Here is a 27,452-nt window from a genome sequence, read left to right as displayed (position 1 = left end):
ACAGTCAGCAAAGCTTCTGCACTACACTTTCTTCTGTCTACAATGTACTGCTTGGTATGGGGAGGTTTGCAGTATTCAAATGTTCAGCATGTAGCAAGAAGCTTAAAAGAAAGCTGAAAGTTATGGTATGAAATGTGGGACTGGAACTCACAATATCCCACAATACAAGGGTAAGGATAAGCAGTACCAAATTGCAATTTGTGATTCAATACCATAGGTTTCCTAGTTACTTTCGCACTTGTTTAGCACTTTGAGGATTCAAATCCCCATTTCAAAGAAAATTAAACTTTGATTGCCATCTCCTCCTCAAAGGGAGGTAGTGAAGTGTGCCACCTTAATTATTCCCCTTTACGTCAATGCTTCATTGGACGTTTTGACAGACAGTCATGCAATTCCATTCCTGAAAATGTGGATGTCGATCCATTATTAGCTAACAATGTGCCCATATTTCTTCAGCTAAGTGCACGTTTCCCTCACTCCGCTAATGGACGCTATTCTTAGGGAAGTGTACTTCAAGTGTGCCAGCACTGGAGAAACCTGTGAAAGTGCCTAAGGTATTTCACAGCCATTTTCCAGAAAACAGATCTGTGACCAGCAGGACAGATCTTATCCGCCCACTTGTAAAAACAGGGGTTAAAACAGATGGATTTCCAGGGAATCCATGTGGCTTTATGCCAGCATGTAAACATTATGATGGCTTAAACCCATGTCAATGATCTCAATGCTGTTTTTTTCATTTAAAAATATTTATATTTGATGTGGCTGAGAAAATCAAAGTAGGTGTAGCTTGGGGATCTGTGCATATACCACGTGACTTTTTGTATCAACCGTTTCATTGTTACTTGTACTTGTACCTATCAATTTAACCTTGATGGGTCAGAGTTGGACTCACCCGGGCTTTAGTTATATGGTTGTCTTATTCTGTTATACCGCTTTGATTATTAATGCTTGGTTTTAAAACAATCCAGGGCTTGCGGCGTTACATGGCTATTATATGCCTGGTCTTGTTCATAATGTTTTAAATTAATGTGTTCGAATTGGATGTAATTTTAATTGATAATGTTACAAGACTGATATTTTATTTTTCTGGCTACTAGAACGTGATTTCATTGTTTTGTTTTATAAATGCAAATGGGTGCTTTGTGTTATAATGTGCCTCTCTGAGTCTGCTGTAGCTGGTCATGTGCTTAGTGATGCCATGCAAGTGTCAAGTGGAATGTTGATGTATCATTGTGAGAATGCTGTGTTGAGTGTTCTGTAGGAGGAAGTTGGTCCCTCCCTCCCTGGGTGATGGGTGCCGGTGATCTGTCTTATACCTGATGTCTTAGTCCTGTAACTTGTAACTTAAGAACTGGAAGTAAACCTATTAAGAAGCAATCTAAAGCAAGTGTGGACTATATCTTTATATTACATTGGAGACGAGGATCTCTGGAAAGAAGAACCCTGGTGCAAGGAAAGCAGGAAAGGAAGGTGACTGTAGAGAACTGCTGCGGGGGGTGCAGGAGTCATCAGGACGAAGGAAAGAAATGGACATCACCGCCCCCAAGTAAGAAAACCCATCACCCAGGGCGGATAAGGGAGGAGGAAGGCCATTGCAGATTGGATCAACAGCCCATAGTTCTTGGGAGTGCTGGGTCTTGGGGCATAAGAAGTGGAAGGGATCCACGTGAGAAGGGTGCCCTTAGAGTGCTGGATCTTGGGACATATGTAGTGGAAGTGATCCATGTTAGAAAGTACTCCTGGACTAATTTGGGCGGACCAGACCAGCAGCCTGATTTTTAAGGGAGTGCTGTGTGTGGGGCCATAAGGGACTTCAAGGGCCAGCTAAGGTGATGAGAAGCTTGCCAATATGGTGGAAAGGTCCCGTAATTTATAGTGGACTAAAGGAAGAGTAAGCGTTTCTTTCTATTCCCTGATGTGCATGCAGTTGGAACGGTCCCATAAATAGAAGTGAAGCAAGTGAAAGATTAAGCGTTTCTTTTAGTATGTGCTGAAGGACAATGGACGTGATATATATATATATGAAGTATGTTTCCTGGAACTGTTCAGTGCACGGATGATCAGTCCATGGGGAGTTTGAGCAGAGCTTTCATTCGTGGTGCGTGAAGAAACAGCACTCGGATTGGAAAGCGCAGGAGCCCAAGTGACCGTTGGTCCATTGGAAAGCGCAGGAGTTTCTCTATCCTCTACTGCCTATTTGAAAGTGATGACGTCTATTACCTGTAAGGAGGAGTTGGAGGTGTGATCGAACGTTCCGTTCATTTAGTTCTTCAAGTGATCTAAACGAAGAAAGGGATCACCGCCTACTGTAAGCGTAGAGGGAGATCGTACCTTCTGAGTAAGGGACCTTACGTTTTGGACACAACATCGTGTTCAGTGATCTGGAAGATGCTTTTTCAAATTGGATTGAGTGGATCGGAGACCAGGAAGGAAGAAGCGATCCCGCTTTTCAGGAACGCAACCTATTCTACTGTGCGGCGAGGAGCGCTGTACTGGTCGGTGTGCAGTAAACCAGCTCCGCCCGCTAGGGGTGTGATGTAGCAGGCAACATGGCAAAGTACTGTGCAAGGAATCCTTTGCTGATGAGGTTGTGTGCAGGTAACGCCGCTCCGTCTCACTGCCGAGGCGTAATGCAGCGGCCAACGTGTTGGTAAAATTCATGTTAAAATGGTCAAATTCATGCTAAAATGGTAGTTCATTTTTTTATTTTTTTTTGCATGCAACCCTAGCTTTGTTGAATTTCTTTCCTTCCTGTTTTGGGCAAGTTAAGTTTTAGTAGAACTTAATTTCTATGGTAGAAAAGAAAAATGTTGTGAATGCAATGTTGGGTAATGCTGTATTGGTAAGGTGACATTGAGCATTATTGTGGGCTTTAGTGAAAACTACCATATTTGAAATGCTGGTCTGATGAGTGTGTGTAAGGCAAAGGTTAAGACATTGTTGTTAGAATTTAACCATTTCTTTAGCATTTGCAGGTTCATGGACTTATTAGGCATTATAGGGAAAAGTGCATGTTAAATGCAACGAGATATGGTGTGGAGCTTATTTGTGTGTGGATGAGCTAGTTTACTTATTGAGGATTTTTAGGTTAAAGGTTTTTAAGCATCAACTTGGACGTTTAGGCATTTAGAACTAATGCAAGTTATGGACAAGGAAATGAACTATGCTGGAGTTGTTGCAGTTTAAAGTTGTAAATTCTGAAGAAGTGTCATTTGTGGTACTCACACTGTTTCTAAGTTTGGGAGTGACTATGAGGCTTAATGGAATTGATATGATGAGTATCACAGGTATGACTGATGTGTGCAAAGTTCTTATTTAGTGGTGCGAGGTGACTTTGCGTGCAGTATGTGTATGTCATAATGAGTGAAAGGTAGGTTAGGAGTAAGCGCCTCTGTTAGCGCCTTTGTGTAGTGAAACAGAGGTAGTGTCACTGTAAATTAACCATGATGAGGTAGCGCCTCATTTGGTTGTTCATTGGTTTTTGAAGTAAGGGATGGAGGTAATGTCTCCTTTGAGAGTGACAGGAGATGAGTGTTTTATTAGGTGTTTAAGTGTAGCACGCACAGTAGTTTTGGGTTTTGGTATATTGTATATGGAGGTAGCGCCTTTGTATGAGTTAACCGTTGTGAGTTAGCTCCTCTTTTGGTTATAGTGTCGAGTGAGGTAAATCCTGGGGGTAGCGCCCTGTCAGGAGTATTAGTGAGTGGTGTGTGAGAAGTGCACTAAAGATAGTGGAGTTGTAAGTCTGGTGATTGTAGGATTGGCAGTAGTGCACTGTTAGGAGAAGTCGACTCTTATTTTAATGGACAGTTGGTTGAGGTAGATGAAGTGTGATACTGTTAAGTATAATGGCGAAAGGTAAAGATGCTGTTCAAGATGAAGAGTAGCATGGTGTTTTCTTTATCTTGTGTGTTATTTGTCAACCCTGGCCACAAATCTTTTGGGTCATGGTTTGATCATTGGAATTGTTTAGCTCTGCCATTGAGATGAGTGTTTAGGCCAACCCTTTGTTTTGTTGGTGGTCTTGGAGATGGCTGGCCAGCATTTTCAAGTTGTTGCAGGATCTGAATATCTTGGTGTGGTTGGGTGGGCTCGATTGGCTTAGTCCATTTATGTATCTGTTTGTATGTTTGTGATGCAGGCATAGTTGGTGATATCTCGTAGCAGTGGTTTTAGCGGTTTTATGAGTTCTGTTACTAGGTATGGTGATTCTGTTGTCATCCTGGATGTCTAGTATTGCGTCAGGATGGCAAGCTGTGCTTCAGGGTGGCAGCCTGGAGGCTAGCCTGTGGCGGGGGCGGGCGGAAGGATATATGTTATTTTAGTGAGTGTTTGGTTTGTAGGATAGTTTTAGCCTTGTGTATGGGCTGGCATGTGTCTAGAGTGTGAGTCTAGAGTCTGTTTGTGGCAGGGACAGACAGAAGGTGATTTGTGTTATTATTGAGGGTGGCCTGGATATGTGTAGGCGAAGTTTGGAATTGCATAGCTGTGAGAGTACCTGTGAAGTTTGTATGATCGATGGTGGTGTGACTTGTCTGTGTGTGAAGTGCTTGTTGTTTGTGTAGATGTTTCGGTAAGGATGAAGATGTGTTATGATGTGCTTGTCTGAGTCTGCTGTAGCTGGTCATGTGCTTAGTGATGTCATGCAAGTGTCAAGTAGAATGTTGATGTATCAGTGTGAGAATGCTGTGTTGAGTGTTCTGTAGGAGTCAGGTGGTCCCTCCCTCCCTGGGTGATGGGTGCCGGTGATCTGTCTTATACCTGATGTCTTAGTCCTGTAACTTGTAACTTAAGTACTGGAAGTAAACCTATTAAGAAGCAATCTAAAGCAAGTGTGGACTATATATTTATATTACACTTTTATGGCAAATGCTGAATAAAGCTATGTAGCAACATACACCCATGTGGTATTTAAAGGCAGAGGCTTAATGCATGGCGGAAACATATATTCTGTGCCCCTACTCCACCTCCAAATTGATTCAAAATCCCCTGGAGTACAAAAATAAGGGGTAAACCACTTTCCCCTTACATCTTACTGTTATACTCTGGGGATTTGGGAAATTATGCCCACTGGTCTGGAACTATTTGACATCCTCGTTCATCCCTCGCCCTTGGAGCTTTAAGCCATCTACCCTGACCTGTGGCAAACAACTGTAAACAACTATGCTTTCTCTTTTACCCTGCCAAGAGATCTCTGCATGCAGTATCATAAACTATACTTAGAACCTAATTCACAGAGCGTTTTCCAGTGGGGTTTTGCCATTATAAAACACTTCATTGAATCAGGCCCTTAGTCTCTTAATCTGTCTTTGCTTTTACAATATAGTTAAATGATTTTCAAAGCTAAACAGATCTCTTTGGAAATATGGACCTAAAGGCTCATTTATTTTCTAACACAATGGGCCTCATTACGACCCAGGCGGTAAGGGTTTAACGGCGCCGTAAAAGGTGTCGGCGCGTTAAACCCTTACCGCCTAATTACGAGGTCCCTTTGCGGGTCCCGACCTTAACGGCTGGTTTTACTTTTGAGGTAATTACGGTACCGCAATTTGCGGTACCGTAATTACCGCCTTCCCCATTCCCATTGAGCCCTATGGGGGCAAAAATGGGAATGGGGAAGGGCCAATGGGGAATGGGGAATTACCGCCCCGCCAACCTTGGAATGGGGCGGTAATTCCGCCATTCACCATGGTGAAGTTGGTAAAATACCAGCGTCAATCATGGCGCTAATGGTTACCGCCAGGGTCGTAATGAGGTCCAATAATCTAGTTTCCAGATCGCCTTTTTCTTACATTGGGATTATATTGTATTCAGGACAGTTTGAGCATTCTTTTTTCCTTTATTATGTGTGAGCGGCTTCTTCAGTCCCGATTTTACTCGTTTCATTGTTGTGCTTGTGGGTCTGCTTTTCCCTTTTTAGATGCAAATCTAAAAGTCCCTTAATACAAAGAAATAAAAACATAACTGGAGAGGTTTCCCACAAAAGATGTGGGAGAACATGAAAGTTCTGGGCAATAGTTGCTCATGGCAGGAAAAGACCCTCCCTCCTTACCACCTAAACAACCAATTTTGCACCCTGCTGCAACACAATGCATGCTACTTTGTCCCCAGCTCGGACTTTTCTTTAGCATTATAAACGTCAATATCTGAGAAATTAAATTTCTCACCCATATTTATTTAGTTTGGAAGTGTTGTAATGCAGTAAACGACTTTGATTCGCAGGGAAAGGTAAACAATGCACATCAGATCACAATGCAGAAGAACATATTCCTAGATGGGAGGACTAAAACAATGCAAGCACAGGAGTGTAAAAAAGATGAAAGTAAATTCACTCCCTGAAGCAGGACTAGAAGTAGTTGAATAAGTTCTAAGAAGCACAGAATGGCAAGCGGCCCAGAACCAGAGGCGTAGACAGGGTAGAGCCTAAGCGTGCAGGGCCCGCCCAACTTCTGTAAATGCCCACTCTGCAGCGCTGTATGGGCATTTACAGATGTAATTTGCAACTGTGGTCGGCCCAACTACATTAGCTTCAGGCCCCACTTGTTAGACAATCCTGGCTACGCCTCTGCCCGGAACTAGAGAGCTGTAGAAATCGCTAGAGAGCTGTAGAAATCAGGCACATTTTTGAGTCTGCAGTGTAATCAACTCTAGAACAGTTCAGGGCTGAGATCCAGTGGGAGGTTGTTCCAGTACTTGGGACCAAAGAGAACAGGAGCGCTTCCACCATTGTGGATTCTATAGAACTTTGAAGAGCTTAGAATGTTATTTGTGGCAGCTCTCAGATTCCTGGAAGACAGAAGAGTTAGGCATTTTATGTTGGATGCAAAATATATTTAGGGCCTCTGTTGGAAAGGCTCTTGTGGGTAGTTCAGACACTCTGGAAGATAATTCTTTGCTCAGCTGAGAACCCTTTCAAAGGTTTCAGAGATGATGAGATAGGATCCCATGATATAAGGGAGAAACTGTGTCTTGCTACCTTATTTTGGTGGAATTGTAGCCGGCGGATTGAGTCATTGTTACGACTTATATAAACAGAGCTATGTAGGGAATTGCATGTATTGATTTCGGCTCGCGGTGGTCACGCGCGCTCTGTGTCAGTGTTCGGAGCGAAGAGCCGCGTGACCACGGGGAGACGGTTGAGGACGTGAGATATGAATCTGAGAGGAGCAGCTGTTTAGGGCTCCGGGGAGCTCTGTAAATAAAGGACTTCAAAGCTCAAGTCTGTGTCGCGTCAACTTCCTTCAAGTGGCGACGAGGATATACACACACGGAGCTCGCCACGGAGCCTGGTGACGTCTTCCTTACGGCCAGGAAAGAAAAGTGCGCTGCCGTCAGAGGCGAGGAGATTGGGCCTCTACAAACGTGTGAGGAGCCGAGGTGAAGGGGAAGGGAGCTGCAGAGGCTGTCTCAGCGGCGCTGGGAAGTGTGCGCTGCAGGGGGACAGTCTCCCCTCCTCTCGCTTGCTCCGAGTAGCTGTAAGAAGCAAACAGCTAGTTCCTGGTTGGTGCCGCCCACCCTGGCTCATTGGATAAAGAGGTGAGGAGCAAGGAGAAGGGAGGTTGGGCACAACCAGAGGGGGAGGCTCATCAGAAAGGTGGACAATAATTGGCTATTATAGTGTGGGAGCGTCTCCACGGACACATTGAGACTTTGTAAAGGCAAAGAGGCAGCAGAACAAAGGATGGTGTTGGGGGAAATGAATATATAATTAATGAAGTGCCACAGTGCAGCTTAATCACTGGGAGATTAGTGCACCTGAAGAAGTGAACAGTGTTGTCTAGCCGTGAACTAAGTGACATTTAAGGGAAATTAAAGCACCTAGACACACATAAAGATGGCTGCAGCTAGCATGGCACCCCCACCACCGTTCCTGGCTGAACCCGGGGCACCTCCAATAAGGTGGGACAGGTGGAAGAGGCTGTTTGACACGTACCTGGTTGCCATTGGTGGGGACAAGTTCGCATCAGCTAGGAAGGAAGCAATTTTACTTCACAATTTGGGAACTGAAGGCAGAAGCGTGTATGATGGATTGCCTGATCCTCCACAGCTGTACCAAGGAGAAGTGGATCAATATTCCATGGCGGAAAGAAAGTTGGAGATACACTTTGAAGCCAAAAAGAACATAACTTTTGAGAGGCATAAGTTTTTCCAAAGGACACAGGGTCCACAGGAGCCAGTGGAGAATTTTGTGGCAGCATTGAGGTCCCTTAGTCACACATGTGAATTTGGACTGCTCACAGACTCTCTCATAAGGGATCAGTTAGTACGATGTACTAATAACGTAAAGATACAAGAGAGACTATTGTCCAAAGACGCATCACTGGAAGTAGCTATTGAAACGGCAAGAAGTATGGAACAGACCCAGAAGTACATAACTAAAATGAAGGGAGAGAAGATGGAGGGAGAAGTGGCAGTGGTGAAGGGATTTCGTAAAGGAGTTTCCAACAAGGAGATAAGATGCTACAAGTGTGGAAGTAACCGTCACATTTCGACTAGCCTGTTCTGTCCAGCCAGAAACATATCTTGTCTTAAATGCAAGAAAAAGGGTCATTTTGCGAAAGTTTGTCGTGAGTCGGGAGTGGTGCAGAATATTGAGGAAGGAAGTAGGGTGCCCGAGCAAGAAGAAGATGGTGCAGAAGGGATCTGCAGCCAGACAAAGCATATACTAGAAGTGTCAGAGGTATCTAATAAAAGTGGAGCACCTTTAGATGTATTCAAAGTCAACGGGAAGGCAATAACAATGAAGGTGGACAGTTGTTCGCCGTGGACTTTGATGTCGAAAGCAACATTTCTAGGTCGCATGCAAGGAGATGTGAAGCAACTGAAAGAACATAAGATCGAACCTTATGCGTATGGGAATGTGAAGATTGAAATTGTGGGCATGTTCCAGGCTTCAGTGGACTATAAAGGAAGAAGCTGCGAAGCGGAGATATACGTTACTCAAGAAGGTTCGACACTCCTGGGATGGGGTGAACAGTGGAAGTTGGGTATTAGAATCCAAGCGAATGTGGAAAGGCCTATAGATGTGGCGGAGCTGAAGGATAGGTGGGAGAAGGAATACCCCGAAGTGTTTCAAGATGAATTAGGAGTGCTGATGGGATTTGAACATCAGATTCAGCTGAAGACAGGAGCCACTCCAAAAGTGCACAAGGTGAGGCCAGTGCCTCACGAACTAAAGGAAAAGTTAAGAATGGAAGTGGAATCACTGCTGCAAAGGGGAATAATAGAGAAAAGTGAAAGCTCTGAATGGCTGTCGCCAGTGGTAGTAGCAGCGAAGGCAAATGGGGATATAAGACTGTGTGGAGACTTGCGAGACTTGAACAGAAATATCTTGATTGATAGACACCCCCTGCCGATAATTGGTGATGAGTTATCCGTATTGAACAATGCTAAAATATTTTCAGTCATTGATCTTTCTCAAGCATATCATCAGGTTCCACTGAAGGAGGATTGTCAACAATTGACGGCATTCATTACAGTGTTTGGTACTTTTAGATATTGCAGGATGCCGTTTAGGCTCGCTTCGGCGGCAGCTGTATTCCAAAGGGTGATGGAGACGGTGCTGTGCGGAGTGAAGAACATTATTATTTTTCAAGAGGATGTTCTGATATATGCGAATTCCACCGAAGAACATGAGGTGGTGTTGAGAAAGGTGTTAGATAGATTGAGGGAGGCAGGATTAACGGTGAAAAGGAGCAAGTGCAAGATTGGAGTGCACAGGGTTGAATTTCTTGGTCATGAAATAGATGAAAAGGGTGTGAGGCCTAAGAAGAATTTGGTAGACGCAGTGAAGGTTGCACCGGTACCAGAGAGTAAGGAACAAGTGAAATCGTTCCTAGGTTTGGCCGAATATTACCATAAGTTTGTGAAGGATTTTGCAAAAGTATCGATTCCCCTCAGAAGTTTGCTCAAGAAAGGTGCAAAATTTGAATGGTCAGCAGAGTGTGGTGTGGCTTTTGAGTGTATCAAGCAAGCGGTGAGCGAAGCACCATCCATAGGAAGGTTTGATCATAAGGATAAAATTGTTTTGGTGGTTGATGCGAGCATGCTGGGACTGGGAGCGACATTGGTCCAGTATGACAGGGATAATACTGAAAGAGTTATTGCGTTTGCGTCTAGGACGTTGAGGGGTGCAGAGTGCAAATATTCTGTTATTGAAAGAGAAACCTTAGCTATGTTCTGGGCAGTGAATCATTTCAAGTATTTCTTGTGGGGAAGAAGATTTGTGGTTAGGTCGGATCATAAGCCCATGGTTCAACTTTTTGAGAGTGGAAGGTGGGCGTTAGGTTCCCCAAGGATTAGCAGATGGGGTTTGGGGCTCCAGAATTTTAACTTTGATGTGAGCTATCTGCCGGGAAAGAAAAATGTGGTGGCGGACTGTTTGTCCAGGTTGCCAGTAAGTGGTGGATTTGCAGAAGACAGAGAAGCAGAGGAGGAGTCAGTTGTGGCAGAAATACTGAATGCAGTTAGCAAGGTTGAGTGGATACGAGAAGAGGATACTGACGAGGAGCTTAGTCTTATAAAGGACTGGACCGTGAAGGGATGGCCTGCAAAGGGAGATTTGGATAGTAAATTCAATAATTGGTGGGAGATAAGGGATGAATTGAATCTGTGTGGGGACAGGCTAAGAAGAGGAAGATGTGTTGTTCCTCCGCAGTCTATTAGGTCAGTGCTGGTTAGTTTGGCTCATCTGGGTCATCCGGGAGAGGCTGCCATGAAAAGAAAATTGAGGCAAAATTATTGGTGGCCGGGAATCGATAGATGTGCTGAAAGATTTGTCAAAGATTGCATGACCTGTCAAATGAGTGACAAGTGCAGAGTAGTGAGGGAGGCCCCTTTGATACCAAATGTGGTGCCAGACCAGCCTTGGTGCAAATTGGCGGTGGACATTATGGGTCCTGTAGCAGGGCTGGGAGGTGGCCAGAAGTTTTATTTGTTGCAGTGGATTTTCATTCTAAATGGTTTGAGTGGGAAGCGGTGAGAGAGGTTACAGCCAAGGAGTTGATTTGTTTTTTAGAGAGACTGTTCCTTAAAGAAGGGGTGCCTAGTGAAATTGTGTCTGATAATGGGGTACAATTTGTATCTGAGAGTATGAGGAAATTTCTTGCAGGTTATAGCATTAAAAACACGAGGACAGCGTTGTATAATCCTAAGGCAAATGGTCTTGTTGAAAGAATAAATAGGTACATAAAAGGGGGTCTGCAGATGGCCATGAATTCGGGACAACCGTGGAGGGAAGTATTAAGGTTATTGACGTGGAATTATGTCACCACACCACACTCTGTGACGGGTGTGTCTCCTTTCGTATCACTGAAAGGCAGGGAACCTGGGACAAGGCTTTGTCCAGGATGGTTGGGAATGGCCAAAGTGGTAAATGTTGATCGGGAACACATTATGAAACTTATTACATTGAGTCAGGAGAGAAATAAAGAATTGTTTGATGACAGGAGGAGGGTGAAAGAACAGGAATGGAAAGTTGGTGAAGAGGTGTATGTTAAGAATCCTAGATTAGTAAACAAATGTGTGGAAAGTAAATTCCTGGGACCGAAGAAGATAAATGCAGTAAAAAGTAATGTGGTTATTTTGGAGGGAGGTGAAGTGTGGTCAAAAGGAAGGTTGGCGAAAGTAGGTGATGTGAATGTCAGTAAATCGGATGAGAAAATAAGGGAAGGTGTGGTGAAGGTTGGATACAGTACGTTAGGAAGGGTGAGGAAAGAAGATGTTGTAGACGGAAAAAATGTCGAAATTGATAATGAGGAGAGAGCTAAAGAAGGAGGGTCGCATAGGACCAGGTCAAAACCTGTGTGGATGAGGGATTATGAAAATTAAAATACCTTGATCTCATTACATGAAAGGGTAATGCAAATGCAAGATTAGTAGTAACATTTTAATTATTACCTGGAGTAATCGCATTTCCTATGTTTTCAGGTTGACCAGTTACATTAGTTAGTTTGTGACCGTCTTTTCTTTGTGTGGTTAAAATCTTGTATTCTATTATAAAGGGGAAGATGTGTAGGGAATTGCATGTATTGATTTCGGCTCGCGGTGGTCACGCGCGCTCTGTGTCAGTGTTCGGAGCGAAGAGCCGCGTGACCACGGAGAGACGGTTGAGGACGCGAGATATGAATCTGAGAGGAGGAGCTATTTAGGGCTCTGGGGAGCTCCGTAAATAAAGGACTTCAAAGCTCAAGTCTGTGTCGCGTCAACTTCCTTCAAGCTACAGTGATGAAGTCTGGCTAGAACTAGGTCTTGTAAAATATCAACCTTTTCAACAACTTTTCCCTTATATTTGAGGTGGTAGGTAGGTGGATTGCCATGCTCCAACTCCTGTTTCGGGTGGTGTTCTATAAATTTTGTTATGGTCGTTTTTTCCATTGTTGTACTCTCTGGTTGGCAGTGGGTTTCATAAGTAATTCTGTGGTGGTTGCAGATATAAATGGAAAATAAGACAGCCCTCTAGTTAGAGAGGCATTACACAGTTTTGTGATGGGCTCAGAAGGAAGGTGCATCATGCTTCTCATGAGAGATGCAGGACAAGGGTAGCATTGTTAAGCAGAGCCCTTCAGTTTTCTGGCAAAAGAAAGAATATCCATCTCTAATGTGAAGTTGGAGAAATAACAGGTTGTCATTGTGGCGTGTGGGTAGGAAAGAAGACAGGAATTTAGTTGCAGCTTGTCTTAGCAGTGCACTTGTTCAACCCAAAAGTGAGGTCCAAGGCAATGAAGGGGGAGGTTTGGAGTTGGTCTGAGAGGTATTAGAGTCCAGAATACATTTTGAAAACTTCAGTAGATGTTTTATTGGCAGTAACAATGCAGTTCTGGAAGAAGGCTTTTTTCCCTTTCAGGTTAGTTGTGGTGGACGTGCGTGAGGATTATACACTGTAATTTGTTAGCCAAGGTGTCCAGATTCCTGTGATTTCACTGTTGAGAATAAGGATAGTGTCTCGGACTGGTCCGGTGGCAGACAGTAGATTTATCATTATCTTCAAAATTGATGAAAATCAAGTGATTTCAGGACCTGGAGGGTATTTTGCATTCTTTTACTGGTGTATGGTGAGAACAGAGGTAGGGCATGGTGATCCCAATCATTTTGCAACAAGCAGTGGTCAGACCAGGTAAGGGGAACATTATACGAAGGCATGAGTGCATAACTGAAGGTGAAACCCCATCCAGCCAGTGGCTATGCAGGTGGTGGCGCATGTTGACCAAAGGGCAGAAGTCTGTATTAAGTGCACGTTTACAGAATGCTTTAGATAGATTAGAGTGTGGTTGTTTGAGCCAGAGGAGGCGAATGTGGTTACCCTTGGATCAGAGGGTGGTCCTCAAATCAGCCAACTTATACAGGAAGAGGGGAGCTGGATCCTGGTGGACATTAAGCAGTACAGATGGTGACAGAAGTGTTGTAATTGATCAGTAGTTTACCAACCATTTTCTCAAGTGATTGGGTGGGACCGACCTAGGCGGTGGTGATATAGAAATTCCTAGGTGAACACTGGGGTCACCCATTTCACAGTGTGGTTGTTACCCAGGATATTGTACTTTCGAGGAAGGGGAATGGCTGTCGTGCAGTCATCAGATAACAATTTTTCAAAAAGGGCAAGGATATCAATACTGAGGTCTTTAATAGATTTGGGAATATTAGTGAGTTGTTTGAGAGCTGACCTACAGTTGACAGAGCCAAAACCTATACCTACAGGGTAATTGAGTATAGGATCACTATATGGATTGGAAGGTGTCACACAGGGTATAGGGGGAAAGATGCACCTATGAGGTGACAGGGTTGGGAACAAGGATGCATAGCTAGGGATAGCATTCATCAGGATGCCCGTTTCCAGAACAAGATTTATTCTCTCCGACAATTCTTTCCAAAAGTCACTGGTCTTGTGGCACAACCAGATTAGGTGACTCACATTTCCTTATGCTTTCTGCCATTTTCAGCATGAATTGTCTTTGCTTAATTTCCTCTAATGCATTCTCTCAGGTGTCCAGTATATTCAATTTAGATGTTTGATCAAACAGGCCCTTCGATTCCAATTTAATGATGTCAGTCGTATATTGTGGCAACACCTCATCCAGCTTTCCAGTCACAGGTCGTCTCCAATTTCCTGACCCCAGAGTAACATAATTCCTGTATCTTTCTAACTGGTTGTCAACAAAAGTTTGTGTAGAGCAGTTGCTGGATGGGCGCTAGTTATGCATATTTAAACATGGGACAAAGCTTCATTTCAAGTGGGCAGAGCATGTTTCCAGTGCTTTCTGCTAAAATTCCTCTAAATTTTCTGTATTCTGTGTAGGCGCAATCTTGCAGTTTATGCTTTTGGCATAATATAAGGGATCCATTTCCCATCTTATACCAGATCTTAGATCTAGCGAATGCCACTCAGATACCAATTGGGCCAGAATAAACTCCTCACTGGATCAATGCATTAAAGAAGATATAAGGGTCTGCACTGAATGCATGGGATATGGATTGCCAACTCATCTGTAGGAACTCTGTTAGTGGAATCTTCTCAAGTATTTACTTATACTTAGTGGTCAGTAGGGAAAGCCATGGTCACCTCAGGGTTTGCAGTTTTGCCAGAAAGTCATCTGCATATAGTCAGATCTGTTGCCTTTGAAGCTAAATCCATGCTCAATAAATAACAATATATAATTATAATAATAATAACAAATTCACTTTTTATTTATTTGTTAAAACATTTGGTAGGATTTTGTCATCTTTCATTTTGGATTATATCTTTTATTTCTTTTACAATCTTATTTTAAACATTTAGATTATGCCCTAATGAAGAGTCATTGTCTCGAAACACGTGTTGGCAGGGAGTGAGAAATTATCAATAGTCAAATACTGACCATATTATGGTCTAATTAATTGATTTATAAAATAGCTGTTAGAGCATAACTAAAAGGTTTGGAGTGTGGTGACCTACGCATCCAGATAGCTCTATTGTTTCAATAAAGACATTTGCCTTGAGTCCTCTGGAGGATGAGATTGCTTTAAAACAGCAGGAAGAGGTTTCAAGGAAATTTGAGAAGTACTGGAGGCTAGCAATTTCCTAGTTAGTGAAATTATGAAGTTAGGAAACATTACGCTTGGCCCAAGGCAAGGATTGAAGCTGAAGGCGGGAGGAGGAACAAGTATGTGGCATGGCGTTGTGGAGGAGCAAGAGTACAGAGGTGGTGAAGAGGGAATACAGAACCCTAGGAGTGGGATGTGATGAGCCCTGATGAGACCATCTGCGGAAGCCAAAGAAGATTAACACAGATGGCTTTGTTTCATCACTGAAGAGGAGCTCTGCTACTAGCAGCAGCTTGTGACTGAGACACAACAATGTCTTGGGGACTATGCGGTTTACTGGAGGTGGCTGTATCCCACCACAACCAGAGGGAAGCAGGAAGAAACCCAGAGAGAATACATTTGAGACTGTGCGTGATGGGTAAGTAACCTGAACCTTACAGAATTTATAAAGAAACCTTGACACTTCTGGAACTGTTAGGAAGAGACTGTCCTGACAGCCTACATGTTGTATTGGCCCCAGGAGAAAATCTATGTGTGTGAAATAAAATGCATGTTAACATAAGAATTGGGTTTGGCCTCTTTGTGGACCTCACTCGGCTATATGGCAGTTCTTAATCACCATTGCCGGACCAAATATGGCTGCAGTTGTTGTGTTTTGGATTAATGATTGAATACAATGGAAGGCCCTGAGGGCGAGAGTGTCCACAAGGATGTGTGTGGGTGCTGAGGATGGTGATAGATAATGAAATTCAGATCAACAAGCAGTTCCCTAGTGCCAACTGTTGTCAGAGCCAGAAAGCGTGGAGGACTAGGGAGGCTTTCAGAGACTTTTAAAAGTGGTGAAAGTACTTTTCATGCCCTAAATTCTGATGGTCATTCCACAACTTATGGCAAAGGTAGGTGATCATCCTACCTACACAGCACACTTTCTTTGGTTTGGTACAAATTTGCCCCATTATTTCACACTTGCGATTCCTCAGTGGCTTACAGGGTTGGATATGCACGGATAGGTATTTGGGCCCATTGTTCCAGTGCTCTTTCTGTTTATGCTTATAGTTTTGAAAAACACTATTTGTTTATTCGAAAGTCACTAATCTTAGAGCCGAGGTAACAAGTAATTTTTCTTCACACTGACGATCAGCCCATTCGCTCTGTTCTGGAGAAGTTTAATTTGAGTTTTAGAATGTGTGGATTGGCTGATGGACAGGCTGTTTCGAGTAGCCCAGGTGGGAGAATATCAACGCTCTCACTACCTCAGTCTTATGGTGGAAGTCGAGGAGGGATACCGTTTTCCTCAGGGTGTGCACCTGTTAAAGGGCAGATCTGACTTCAGTTTCAGTCTGAGAGTTAAATCTCAGGTGTGCATCGAAGATGATGCTCATGTTCCTTGTGTTCCTAGTAGTAACCAGTGGAGGACTCATGGATAATTGCCAGGAGTGGCGCACAGCATTTTTTCCCTTGTGTTCAGTTACGAACAACATGCTGATGTTTTCTCCCACTAGACACATCAGGATGTGAGTCTCATATGCATAAAAAGGAAAAGGTGTAGCAAACGATTGATGCCAGTGCCTCCTATACATGTTGAAGAGCCATGTGTCCCACACATATGTGTGCATCATGGTTGTTCACAAAAGGCGATCCATTCTAATGCTTCTTCTTATCGTTCTATTTAAAACTGTAGACATTGGAGTAAGATTGCATGGTCAGCAGTTTTATAAGATGCCAACAGGTCAAGTAGGAGAAGGGTGACTGCCTTGTTGGTATGCATGTTTTCAATGTCTGGCTTCTAACGCTTAGAGTAGTTGTTTTAATCCCTCTAAGTGTCTGATGCCCGACTGGTAATTGTGTAAAAGAGGGTTGCTCTCACTGTAAGCTTGGAGCTGGGAGGTGATTAGGTTTCTCAGGCTTTTTTCTTCGAATGGGACGTTTGATATTGGATGTAAATTTGCCATTACAGACAGTGTGGCATTCTTTGAGGAATGAGGTTATGGTGATCCTCTTGAGGAGTCTGGCATTCAGCCAACAATTAGTGAGGTAGTGCAGAAGTGGGTCAGAGTTGTGGCTAACACAGTGATTTGCTACTTAATTAGATTTGCCTAGCATGGGTCTCTCTGGGTGGTGGAGGCACTCAGCTCTCTCATTTCTATCACCATTTTAACCAGACCCTACTCTAATGTGGGAATGAATGTAACGTTTGACCTTGAACCAACAAAGGAGGCCTCAGTGGAGCAACCTTGGAAGCTGATGTTGTGCTTCATTGTTTCTACTGTATTGTTGGAAAAGGTACTAGCTCCGTCTATGCCGTATTTCTTTCTAATAACCTTCTATGTGGGTTAGGCATGCTAGATTGTCTTTATGCAGTCCAGGTCGCTCCCAGAATCTCTTTAGATGTATATTCTTAAGTCTGCCAAACCACCTATGAGCCGTCCTGGTGATGTCCTGGCGGAGGGTATGAAGTATACTCGAGTCTTTTCTTTGGTAAATTGGAATTTGAAGGTGATGAAACGTTCTGTGAAGATAACGTGTGAAACCTTCATTTGCTTGTAGGAATGACTACTGGTCTATATGTAGGCAGTAGGAGCAACCCAAGCCGATTTTTTTGTGCGAGAAGCTATGGAGACAATATTTGTAGATGCTGCAGGGGGAAGTTACGGAATGGTACTGTAGGGAGGAGAGGGGAAATAGGGTAGGGTCGGCGTGAGTTATGTTTTGTTTAGGAATTCGATGGAACCGTTTGATCCAGAATTATTATTGTTTCTCCTTGAGTGTCGTTGCACTTCCACGTTGATATTGTTTATATTAAATTAAAATCGAAATCAATAAAATGCTTTGGGAAAAAAAATCTCCACGAATACTCCAATCTGAGCCACTTTGGCTAATGCTCGCATGAAAAATATGCCCATTCGGTAAAGTGTGGATGCAACCAGACATGAGTGCTGTATAATCATATTTTGAAAGCCGTGCTTACGTTGCCATTATACCAACTGCTATATGTTTCTGTCTCATTGCCCTGCTTCATTTGTTTACTTTTCCTGGGCATAAAATCACACACACACTGCTATTGCATGAACCTATTAAGAGCAAAAGATTGGTTAACTTAACATGCATGTATGCTGCCCATTACTATTTCCAAACCTTTCCCCGAAAAGAAAGGTCACTGATTAACATGTAATGCAACGTTATGATTTTATGGCATCAGTTTCAGCATTGTTTGCTTGACCTTTTTGGCATACCAAGACAATGCTATTCGAAGTAAAGGAGTACTGTCATCCACCTCACTGATAACACATTCTGAATTGACAGGCGCTGTGGAGATTCCGGCATACATCATAGCCTGCATTGGGATGGATAATCTGGGCAGAAGAAATACTTTGGCTCCATTCCTTTTGCTAAGTGCTTTGATCTGTGGATTAATTATGCTGATCCCTCAGGTTTGTCCTTTTCAGTGTCATTCGTATCAAGTGTGGTTGCTTAATAAAAATATATTAATTGCAAATTATACAAAAGGTAATTAGTCCTACAGTTACAATAAATCACTTGTTTCTACTGTATTTGGATGCAGGGACTTGTGTGCGTATAATGTGCAAGGCAGAGACTGACATGTCAAGGTGCTACAATCTTAAGCCAAATGAAGCCATCAATTCCTTGGAAATGCCATCTGATGCCATATGAAGTCTCACACCTGGTGTAGTCTACTCATGTAAGGGGCACAATAGTATGTGCAGTAGGTGCCCTTGTGTGCCAAGTGCAGGCTCGCAAGTTTGGAGCAACCTCACCTGCATCCTAATTGCAGTTCATGACTCATATATCATATATTTGGTATAGTTAATACATGTAAGATGCAGCCTCATGTTTCAGGTGTTGCCATCATATTACTATTGTGACCACAAATGCCCAAGTAATGCCATCCAATGGCAGGTAAACCCTGATATGCACGGTATTGTCACAATATGTAATTTACATTTTCACAGCTTCAATTGCTAACATCATATACCAAGCACATACTCAAATACTATACTTTAGAGCACCAATTGTACGTATGGGTCTTTTTATAGGACCTAGTGAGCATCTCTCTACTACATTTCAGTATTATTTTGGGTCCATTTTATCTCTGTTGCACGCAAGACACATCGCTACATGGCTCCTTGTTCAATTGGGTGAAAGCACCTGCACCTTCATCTGCTGGCCCTGTCCACAAACGCACTGTGAAGAGGAGAGTGTGACATAAGTATCTTCGGCATTCAAGCACATGTGAGTCCCTGTAACTTTGGTGGACGTGTGGTTGAGTGCTTGCCAGGTGTATCCAAATAGATTGAGCACCAGGGTTTAAACATGGTGTGCACCCGATCAACTGGGAAAATGTCTGTCACGGCACCTAACTTTCTTGGTTCGACATGCCTTTCCCCCACGGGGCCCGCTGAAGGTTGCTGCCCCATTTTTCTTGACGCTTCCCGCTGGGTTGCCCGGTTCCTGAGGGCCGCCATCTTTTCATCACTGCGGCCCGACAGTACCAGGGCTGCTTTCCGTGCATGTGCTGTGTGCATGGCTTGGGTTGTTGCTATGGGCACAGGGTTGGACTGGGACAAGAAATAGGCCAGGACACCTAAAATAATGTGGCCCGCCTCACGACCCTTGACATCTGATGACATCACCAGAAGTGATGTCATTTGACCCCACCCCAAAGTAACATACCGGGAAGCGATGAAACATGACCTTTCACCCCTTGACAAAACAGGAAGTGGCATCAAATAGCATTGTTCCTCAGCACACTGCGAGAAATATGGTTATGATTTCACTAATGTGATATACATTTCATACAATAATGGATCCCATATGTATCATTAATATCTGTGTGTATAGATCCATATTGTCAAATTACTGTGAATGCAAGCAGACGTCCAAGGCCAAATTATAATGTTATTGTATAGCACTTACACTTAAGCTCTTTTTTATAGAACAAATATGCATACAATATCACCAAGCCTGTGTTGGTACTCATTTATCGACCTAAGAAGGATGAAAGGCTGAGATGGCCTTGCTGAGATTCGAACCTGCAGATCACACACACATCGCAGCAGCGAGCGCTCAACCCACTGAGCTATCATATCGGTGATAGTAAAATGAGCAATTAATCTGTAGTGGATACCATTAAACTGGTAACTGAGATTTAATAGCAGACCAGCTAAGTACATCTGCAGGTCTGGTGCAAAGTTGGCCGCATGTCAAGCCTACATGCTTTTACTTTCAAACTTCAGAGTTTGGCAAAATAGGGATATCAGCGCACTCACAGGACATCCCATACTCTGAGCACTCATACCTCATACATGCAAACAAACATTGAACAGCATGCCAGTGAGACGGGAAAGATGGACACATTACAACAAAGCATTCATTGTGGCACAATGAAGTCAATGGCCACTTGATGTGCTATGGTCAAATATTTATACACTGTACAGAAGCTTTTAGGCACAAGGATTTTGTCAAGTGACCGAGAACACCGAGAGGGAATGTCTTGTGATGATCCTAACAGAGACAACGGGCGAAAAAAAACATGCTATTACTGCAACTTGCAAAAGACAAAATACATAGTCCGAAATTGATGCTTATTCTACTCTAAAATTGGTTGTTTATCCCTAATATCACTAATGCATATTTATCACTAATACAACAGCAGAGCAACTCCAGGGGACTCCGTGCCCCCTGGAGTGGCGGCACAGTGACAGCCGCCGGCCCGGCGGCAGCCCTGGCCCCTCAACTTTGCATGCTGCAGCAGCATGTGAATGATGCATGCATCATAATTTATGATGCACGCATCATGCATGCAAATAACTCATCAAAGCAAGGTAACATGTGTTACTTTGCGTTGATGAATTATGCCGTTGCAGGTATTTTTTTTCCCAAAAATATATATTTTATTTTTCCAATTTCTTTTTTGGCCAAGGGGCCAATCCAACCCTGTATGGACAACCCGTTAACCAGTGCAGAGTTCCCACTGGCTGCCGAGCACTATAAAAACAAGGCAGATGCCTGCTCCAGCGCATCACAACCTCTTCCTTCCCAGAGGTTACGCTGCTGAGCCTGTGCTCAGTCCATGCTGCTGTTTCCAGCTATTTCCCTTGCTCGTTCCCTTTTGATTCTACTGCCAGCCTCCTCCTCTGGAACCTGCTCCTGTTGTTTGTCTGACTCCTTGCCTTCTGCCGTGCTGAGTCCTTTCTCTCTTGGCTCTGTTCCGGTTTCCCTTTTGCCCACGGCTCTCCCTGCTTGACCTTGCTTGTTTCTCCTATCTTTCTGCTCACATTATTCTTAAGCTTATCTTGGACTTTCCACGTCCAGTGCTTTGCACAGCTTGGGACCACGTTAATACGAGTGCAGTCCTTTCTCTGGTGCTGGGAGACTGCTTCCTGTTCCTGGCTAGTACCCAATACCTGGACTGGGACTGGGTGTGGACACCCTCACTATACATCATCAGGACTGGATAGGATGCCAGCTTCTTGACAACCCTGGACCGTCAACGGACCAAGACATAAGGTACGCGGGAATCACAGGGGTCTCTTCTTCACAATTTGGGCCTCGTTACGAGTCCGGCAGTAGCCGTGCCGGTAAAACCGGCAGGCTGCCGCCGGACCCGTAGTGAATTACGGGCTCCGGACTTGCTGGAATTACCGGGGCATTACAGCCTTGGTGGCCCGGTTAATCCCCATTCCCGTGGAGTCCCATAGGAACTCCACCATGTCGTAATGGTGCCGGTGTTTCTGTGCATCTCTGCGTGCGGGTGCTGTTCCGCCCGCCAGGTCAGACCTGTGGGTGGGACGGCACCCGCCTGCAGAACTCGTGGTTTGCCGGTCCGGAAAATGGTGCCGGTACGGTTTTACCGGCACCATTAAATCCAGACCGGCAAACTTGTAATGAGGCCCAATATCCCATTAAGAGGTGGCCCCTAAACTGGTTAATGGATTTGAATTAGCTCTATCAGTGTTATTTTGAATGCGTTTAGTGAATTGTTTATTTGACACATGTATATTCCACGGCTACTCTTAGACATTTCTCACAGCAAGCTAGAGATAGAGGGAAACTGCTACATGGTTGCATGGACTTGTGTGATCTCTCACTGTTAAATAGTAATATTTGAAGTGATAGGCCTCCCAAATACACTTGGTCGAATGGTAGTATTAGCTCTACATTGGACTATGTGTTTGTCTCAAACTCGCTGTGTGCCAGCTTCGATCTGCTGGAGGGGATGGGTAATGTGATTAGTGATCACACGCAGCTGGTATTTACACTGGCGGGGTTGTCTATGGCTAGCCCTGGCTTGGTGGCAACGACATTGATTGAGATAAGACCAACCGACCATGCCATAATATGGTGGCCAAAGCTGCCAGCTTGTTTCAATACTAAAGTGGAGCATGGACTTGTGGGGGGTACCATTATGAACATGTCGCCTCTTGATGCGGATGCTTATTTCCAGAACACATTATGCATGCTAATTCCATTAAAGTCTTTGTCCGGCAACGTTAATACTGCTGATGTTGCCCATAAGTTTAATCAGCAGGTTGCGGACCTAAGAAAAAGAAGTCTTAGAGGCGATATTAGCAAAGCGGCCAAGTTAGGGGTCGCTGCACATGAAAATATAAAGAAGTTGAAGTTGGCTTATGCAAATTGCATAAAAAGGTATAGATTTTGATTGTTCCAAAAAGATGCGGAATGCATGTTGTCGGCGCTTGGCTCCTCCGACCTATCTAAACTTTGGAGGCTCGTTAGAGGTAGTTGGTTCCAGACAACTTTGCAATTACAGCCAATAGCTGGCCTCCACTGGGAGTCTTATTTTAGGGAATTGTATTCTCACCCCCTCGGGCCACTGCTAAATTTCAAGAAGGTAGAGGGGTGGTGGGGCTTAGGACCAAGTGGGATTGCCTGGATGTAGACCTGGAGGTACCAATGCAATTAGGAGGGCAAAAAAATTGAATGCCCCAGGCCCAGATGGCCTGACCAATGTAACATTGAAGTCTTCTCCTCTTCTATGGGCAGAGGTTTTATTGCAATTGTTTAGGAATATCATTGCTACTCACCAGCTCCCTGCAAATTGGAACAAGGCCATTGTGGTAGTGATATTCAAAAAGGAAGATAGAGGGGATCCTGGAAACTACCGCCCTATCTCCATCTTGGATGCGACATACAAGATCTTCTCTAGATTAGTTCTTCGTGCTTTGAAAGGTTGGCCCAGAGAATCTGGCAAACTGGACATTAATCAGTCAGGATTTCGCAAAAAAGGCACAAGTACCTCTCTAAACTGCCATATAATTTACCTGCTGAGTGAGCAAGCGACGTTGGCCAAGCGTGGCCTTTACTTGGCATTCCATGACATCTCCAAGGTGTTTGACTGCGTGGATTGTGTCAGATTATGGAAGATGGTAAGGTTGTGGGGCTTTCCAGAGTGTCTGGTCAATATATTGGAGTCCCTGCACACAGATATAAGTATTCGGCTTGAGTCTATGTGGCGCGCGGTCTCTGGCAGGGATGTGTGCTTGCCCCTTTTCTTTTTAATTTGTATATATTTGGAATAAGGGCGGCACTAGTTGACCCAATGGTCAACCCTCCAAGGTTGGGTTTGCTCAAACTACAGTCTTTAATGTACACGGATGGCCTGGTTTTACTTCATTATACAGCAACAGGCCTGCAAAGATCACTAAAAGCCGCTGGGGACTTCTTTGCGGATCTTGGCTTGACAGTCAATGTCCCCAAGTCAAAGGTTTTGGTAGTAAACCATCAAATTATTTGCTCTGGCAGACTGAATTTTGCCTGGCACATAAATGAGAGGAGGTTGGAGGAGGTTCAGGAATTCAGATACCTTGGGGTCCTCTTTAAATCTAGGAAATCACTGGGTACGGCGAACCAGGGCGAACAAAGCTCTGATGCAGGAAGCATTCGCGGCTGCAACTCGACTTTGACTAATATACAAGAAATATGGTTGGTTCTCGGTTTTGCCAGACATTAAGATGTACAACCAAATGATAGTCCCTAGGGTGATGTATGGGGCTGAGGCTCATGAAGAAGGTGTAGCTTGGTCTAAGGTTGAGTCTTTTATATGGAAATGTGTATTGTCCTTACCCGGAGGTATTCCTTCTGCTGCAGTGCGCCACATTTTGGGACTTGTATCTCTGGAGGTCAAAGTTACCTGACGTAGAATGCTCGTAGAATGTTGTTATTCCGAAGCATATTATTCCCCCCATTTTTTTCTCTCTTTGAACAATTGAAGGAGGAATTCAATGGGGGTGAATGTGGGGTATTAAATGCATGGATGAGCAACTCCCGGGATATTCTGGATCATAATTCTCAATTGGTAGAGGATTTGCAATGTACTCCTGACAAAATCAAGAGGAAATTGTACGAGATAGACTGGATCCTGAATCGTAAACACCTGGTCTCTTATAACATTTTTGACCATTTCAGTCTGGATATAAAACCACATAATGCGTTGCAGAACTTTATGATAAAACACCCATCCAAAAAAGCAAGAGACATGTGGTTAAGGTTGAAATTAATTCTATTGCCAACCAAAGATGTTATTGATGCACGCAATAAAGCCCCTGTGGTAGAGCGCCTTTGTCGCTTTTGTATGCGGTCAAGAGAAACGCTAAAACATGTGCTGGTCTATGTAATCTTCGAAAAGCCTCTTTTGATTTGTATTTTAAAAAGCGCCCCTTGGTCACATGGAAAATGCTTTGGACGTCATTGTTGGTTGAGCCTAGTGACCATTTGCTCATCTCAGTTATGAATTTTCTAGAAGCATTTCCCGTGGATTTACAAATGGTATTTTAAATATGTTATATGAAGTTTATGTGAATGTTCTTTTGTCTATGAATTGTTGGTATTTTCCTTTTGTGATGATACTCTTTTTAACAATAACTGCAATTTTTTCGTGTGTGTGTGTGTGCCTGTGTGTGTGTGTGTGTGTGTGTTTGTGTGTAAAGTTTTAAATTTGAAACTAATCACACAATAAAATAAACACATTTTAAAAAAGAATTCCAGCCATCTGCCTCCTGACCTTCCTGCTCTGCCACTCCGAACAGCTGTGTGCAGGGGCTGAGCTTACTTTCTCATATACACTTCGGGCCATCGCTATACCACGCTTACACTCCCCAAACTTCGTCCAGCACTGAAAACTGTTCTAAACAATATATCGAGGACACAAGCGTCATCGGCTATTAGGAATTGTGCCAGCACATATGTTTTAGCTGACAGCACCTTTCTTGTGTAAATATTGGCCAAGGACATGTCGTCATGAAGCCCTAGGAATTGTTCCAACAAATGTGTCAGCGAACTACAGAAACCTGGTTAAAAGTACAGAATAAAACTACAGAAACGACTGCATTCGATAGGTTGCAATGTTTGCTGTTATTGATGTTTTGTATTTTGCAACAATATTGGCCCCCATCCCAGAAGAAGCCTACAGCAGTAGTGAACGGCAATGTTTATACAATAAAAGTGCGATGTACCCGGCTCAAGGCCGTTGGCATGCAGCCCGGGCTATTGGAAAAACTCTAGTGTACTTCATCACAACATGCAAAAGCAAATCTTGCGGCTTGTATTTCACTAAACATGAAAGTATTTCAGTGCACTGTGCATTTAGCAAGAAGGCCTGGCCTGCGGCTCAGACCACATGCCATTTTAAGCATGGCTAATATGGGCAAACATGGGGAATGCATGTCACCCCCACCCCCATGAGACATAGAAAAAGCCGTGGAGGCATCATAGGTAACATGGATATAAGAGTGAAGAGACAGAAGAGCATGTAAATAATGTCAGACTACTTATTTGCTCAAATGTATACACTTAGAATCTTAACTAGTTGCTACATATTAAAACATAAACAATTCTTTTTGAGATGAACCAGCTGCAGCAGGTACTGGTCAGCAGAAAATCTTCAGCCGCTGATGATCGCTGATAAGGACGAGTAGATGTTCGCTACACAAAAAGTTCCAAACTGTTTTCTTTTGTTTGTCAGGATTCAGCTTTGGTGCATTGAACAAGTTCACTACTACTTGTCACAACAAAACAAAAAGATGATCAGGATCAGGATGAACTCAGCTGCGAGAATGTAGAACACAGGAGTGATCCCCAGCCTATGTTTCGAAAAAAGGTCTAAAGTACTCTTCAGTGGATTGAAAGAGAAGAATGTCTTTGTCAGCCAGTCCGTTGTGGATCCCAGAATGGAGCTTCCGTTTGATGGAGCAGAGCTTTACAACATGGCTTGGATCTCCTTTGGCCAATCTGGTGTTCTCTGCAGCAGGTCTTTGGCAAATTGCATCGCTCTGTGTGCTGCTTCTACGAAGGTCTCTGTGGTGCTAGTGATGTGTATCTTCATGTCCAGGAGATATGCCATTCTCAGTGATAATTGCAGGAACTTCAGTGGTGATAGCTTTAACTCAGGCCAGTTCAATAGCACTAGCTCAGTCCGCACTGGTGGATGAAAACAATGTTGCAACACTTTATCATGCTTATCACTTTATCATGTTTGAGACTGTGATTATCACAATCCCTACTGGCACACCACATGTAGGATACATTGGGTAGTAGCATAGCTTTGCTACTGAACGTTTTCATTTGAATTGCACTCAGCATGCACTTGGTTGAGTTTGAATTCTGCTCACATGGGCTGCACTTGAGGATGTCCTTGCATCTTATATGGGGCGTTCCCACACAGTTCTTCAGGGAATACAGTTGTACCATAAAAACCTCACAAGTCACACATACATGGGTGTAGGGCACCTCATAGAGCGTTTGTATCCATTGCTTCTCGACTTGCATTGTGCCCCGGGACTGCATTTCTTCACACAACAGAGGTTTTTCTGCTAGCATGGGAATGTTCAGAATCCCATGCAGTGTCCATGACATGAATTCTTTGTAGCATGCTGATATTCCATAGAATGCTTTCTTGGGTACACTCAGCAACATATAGGTAGACTCTGAAATGGCCTGTCTTTGAGGTTGTCTTGATAGATTCAGTTCTGCCGGCTGCTCTGACCATGTGATGTAGACCATTCTAGAACACCTGCAGAGTGTGTGTCCAGGAAGTCTTTGATCTTCAGAAGTTCAAGCATTGCTTGTTGTTCACCCTGTAAAGTTCCCAAGTCCTCTTGGACGATATGTACCATGTCCACTACCACATCTGTCTGCTTGTAGATTCCTTGCTGCAATACAACACAGTTTTAATCTGCTACAAGATAGCACATCTCAATTGGCAGTACACCCAGTCCTTGGATATACAGCACAACTTTCTTCCAGGTTCTTTCACCTTCTTTTGGTCCTAAACTGGTGCAGTCTGTTTGGATTCTGCACTATCATTTGTACAACAGCATAATCTTTCCTTCTGGAGCAAATCTTAGCTCAGCAATTGTATAGACATGTGAATGGTATGCTATGGGTGTTGTCTTTAC

The 27,452-nt window shown here is 43.7% G+C and overlaps 1 protein-coding gene across 1 annotated transcript in view; it reads left to right on the top strand.

Annotated features, from left to right (window-relative positions):
* The window catches only part of SLC22A16 (solute carrier family 22 member 16), a 963,109-nt gene that overhangs the window by 696,195 nt on the left and 239,462 nt on the right, over positions 1–27,452 (top strand). The window contains exon 5 of the mRNA XM_069607763.1: positions 18,322–18,449. Within this exon, the coding sequence (XP_069463864.1) occupies positions 18,322–18,449 (128 nt within the window). The remainder of the gene's footprint in view (positions 1–18,321; positions 18,450–27,452) is intronic.

This window comes from Ambystoma mexicanum, chromosome 4q (genome assembly GCF_040938575.1).
Source record: "Ambystoma mexicanum isolate Mex_15411 chromosome 4q, UKY_AmexF1_1, whole genome shotgun sequence".
NCBI classification, from domain to species: domain Eukaryota; kingdom Metazoa; phylum Chordata; class Amphibia; order Caudata; family Ambystomatidae; genus Ambystoma; species Ambystoma mexicanum.
The sequence above is the reverse complement of the archived record's forward strand: the minus strand, read 5'-3'. Positions and strand labels throughout refer to the sequence as shown.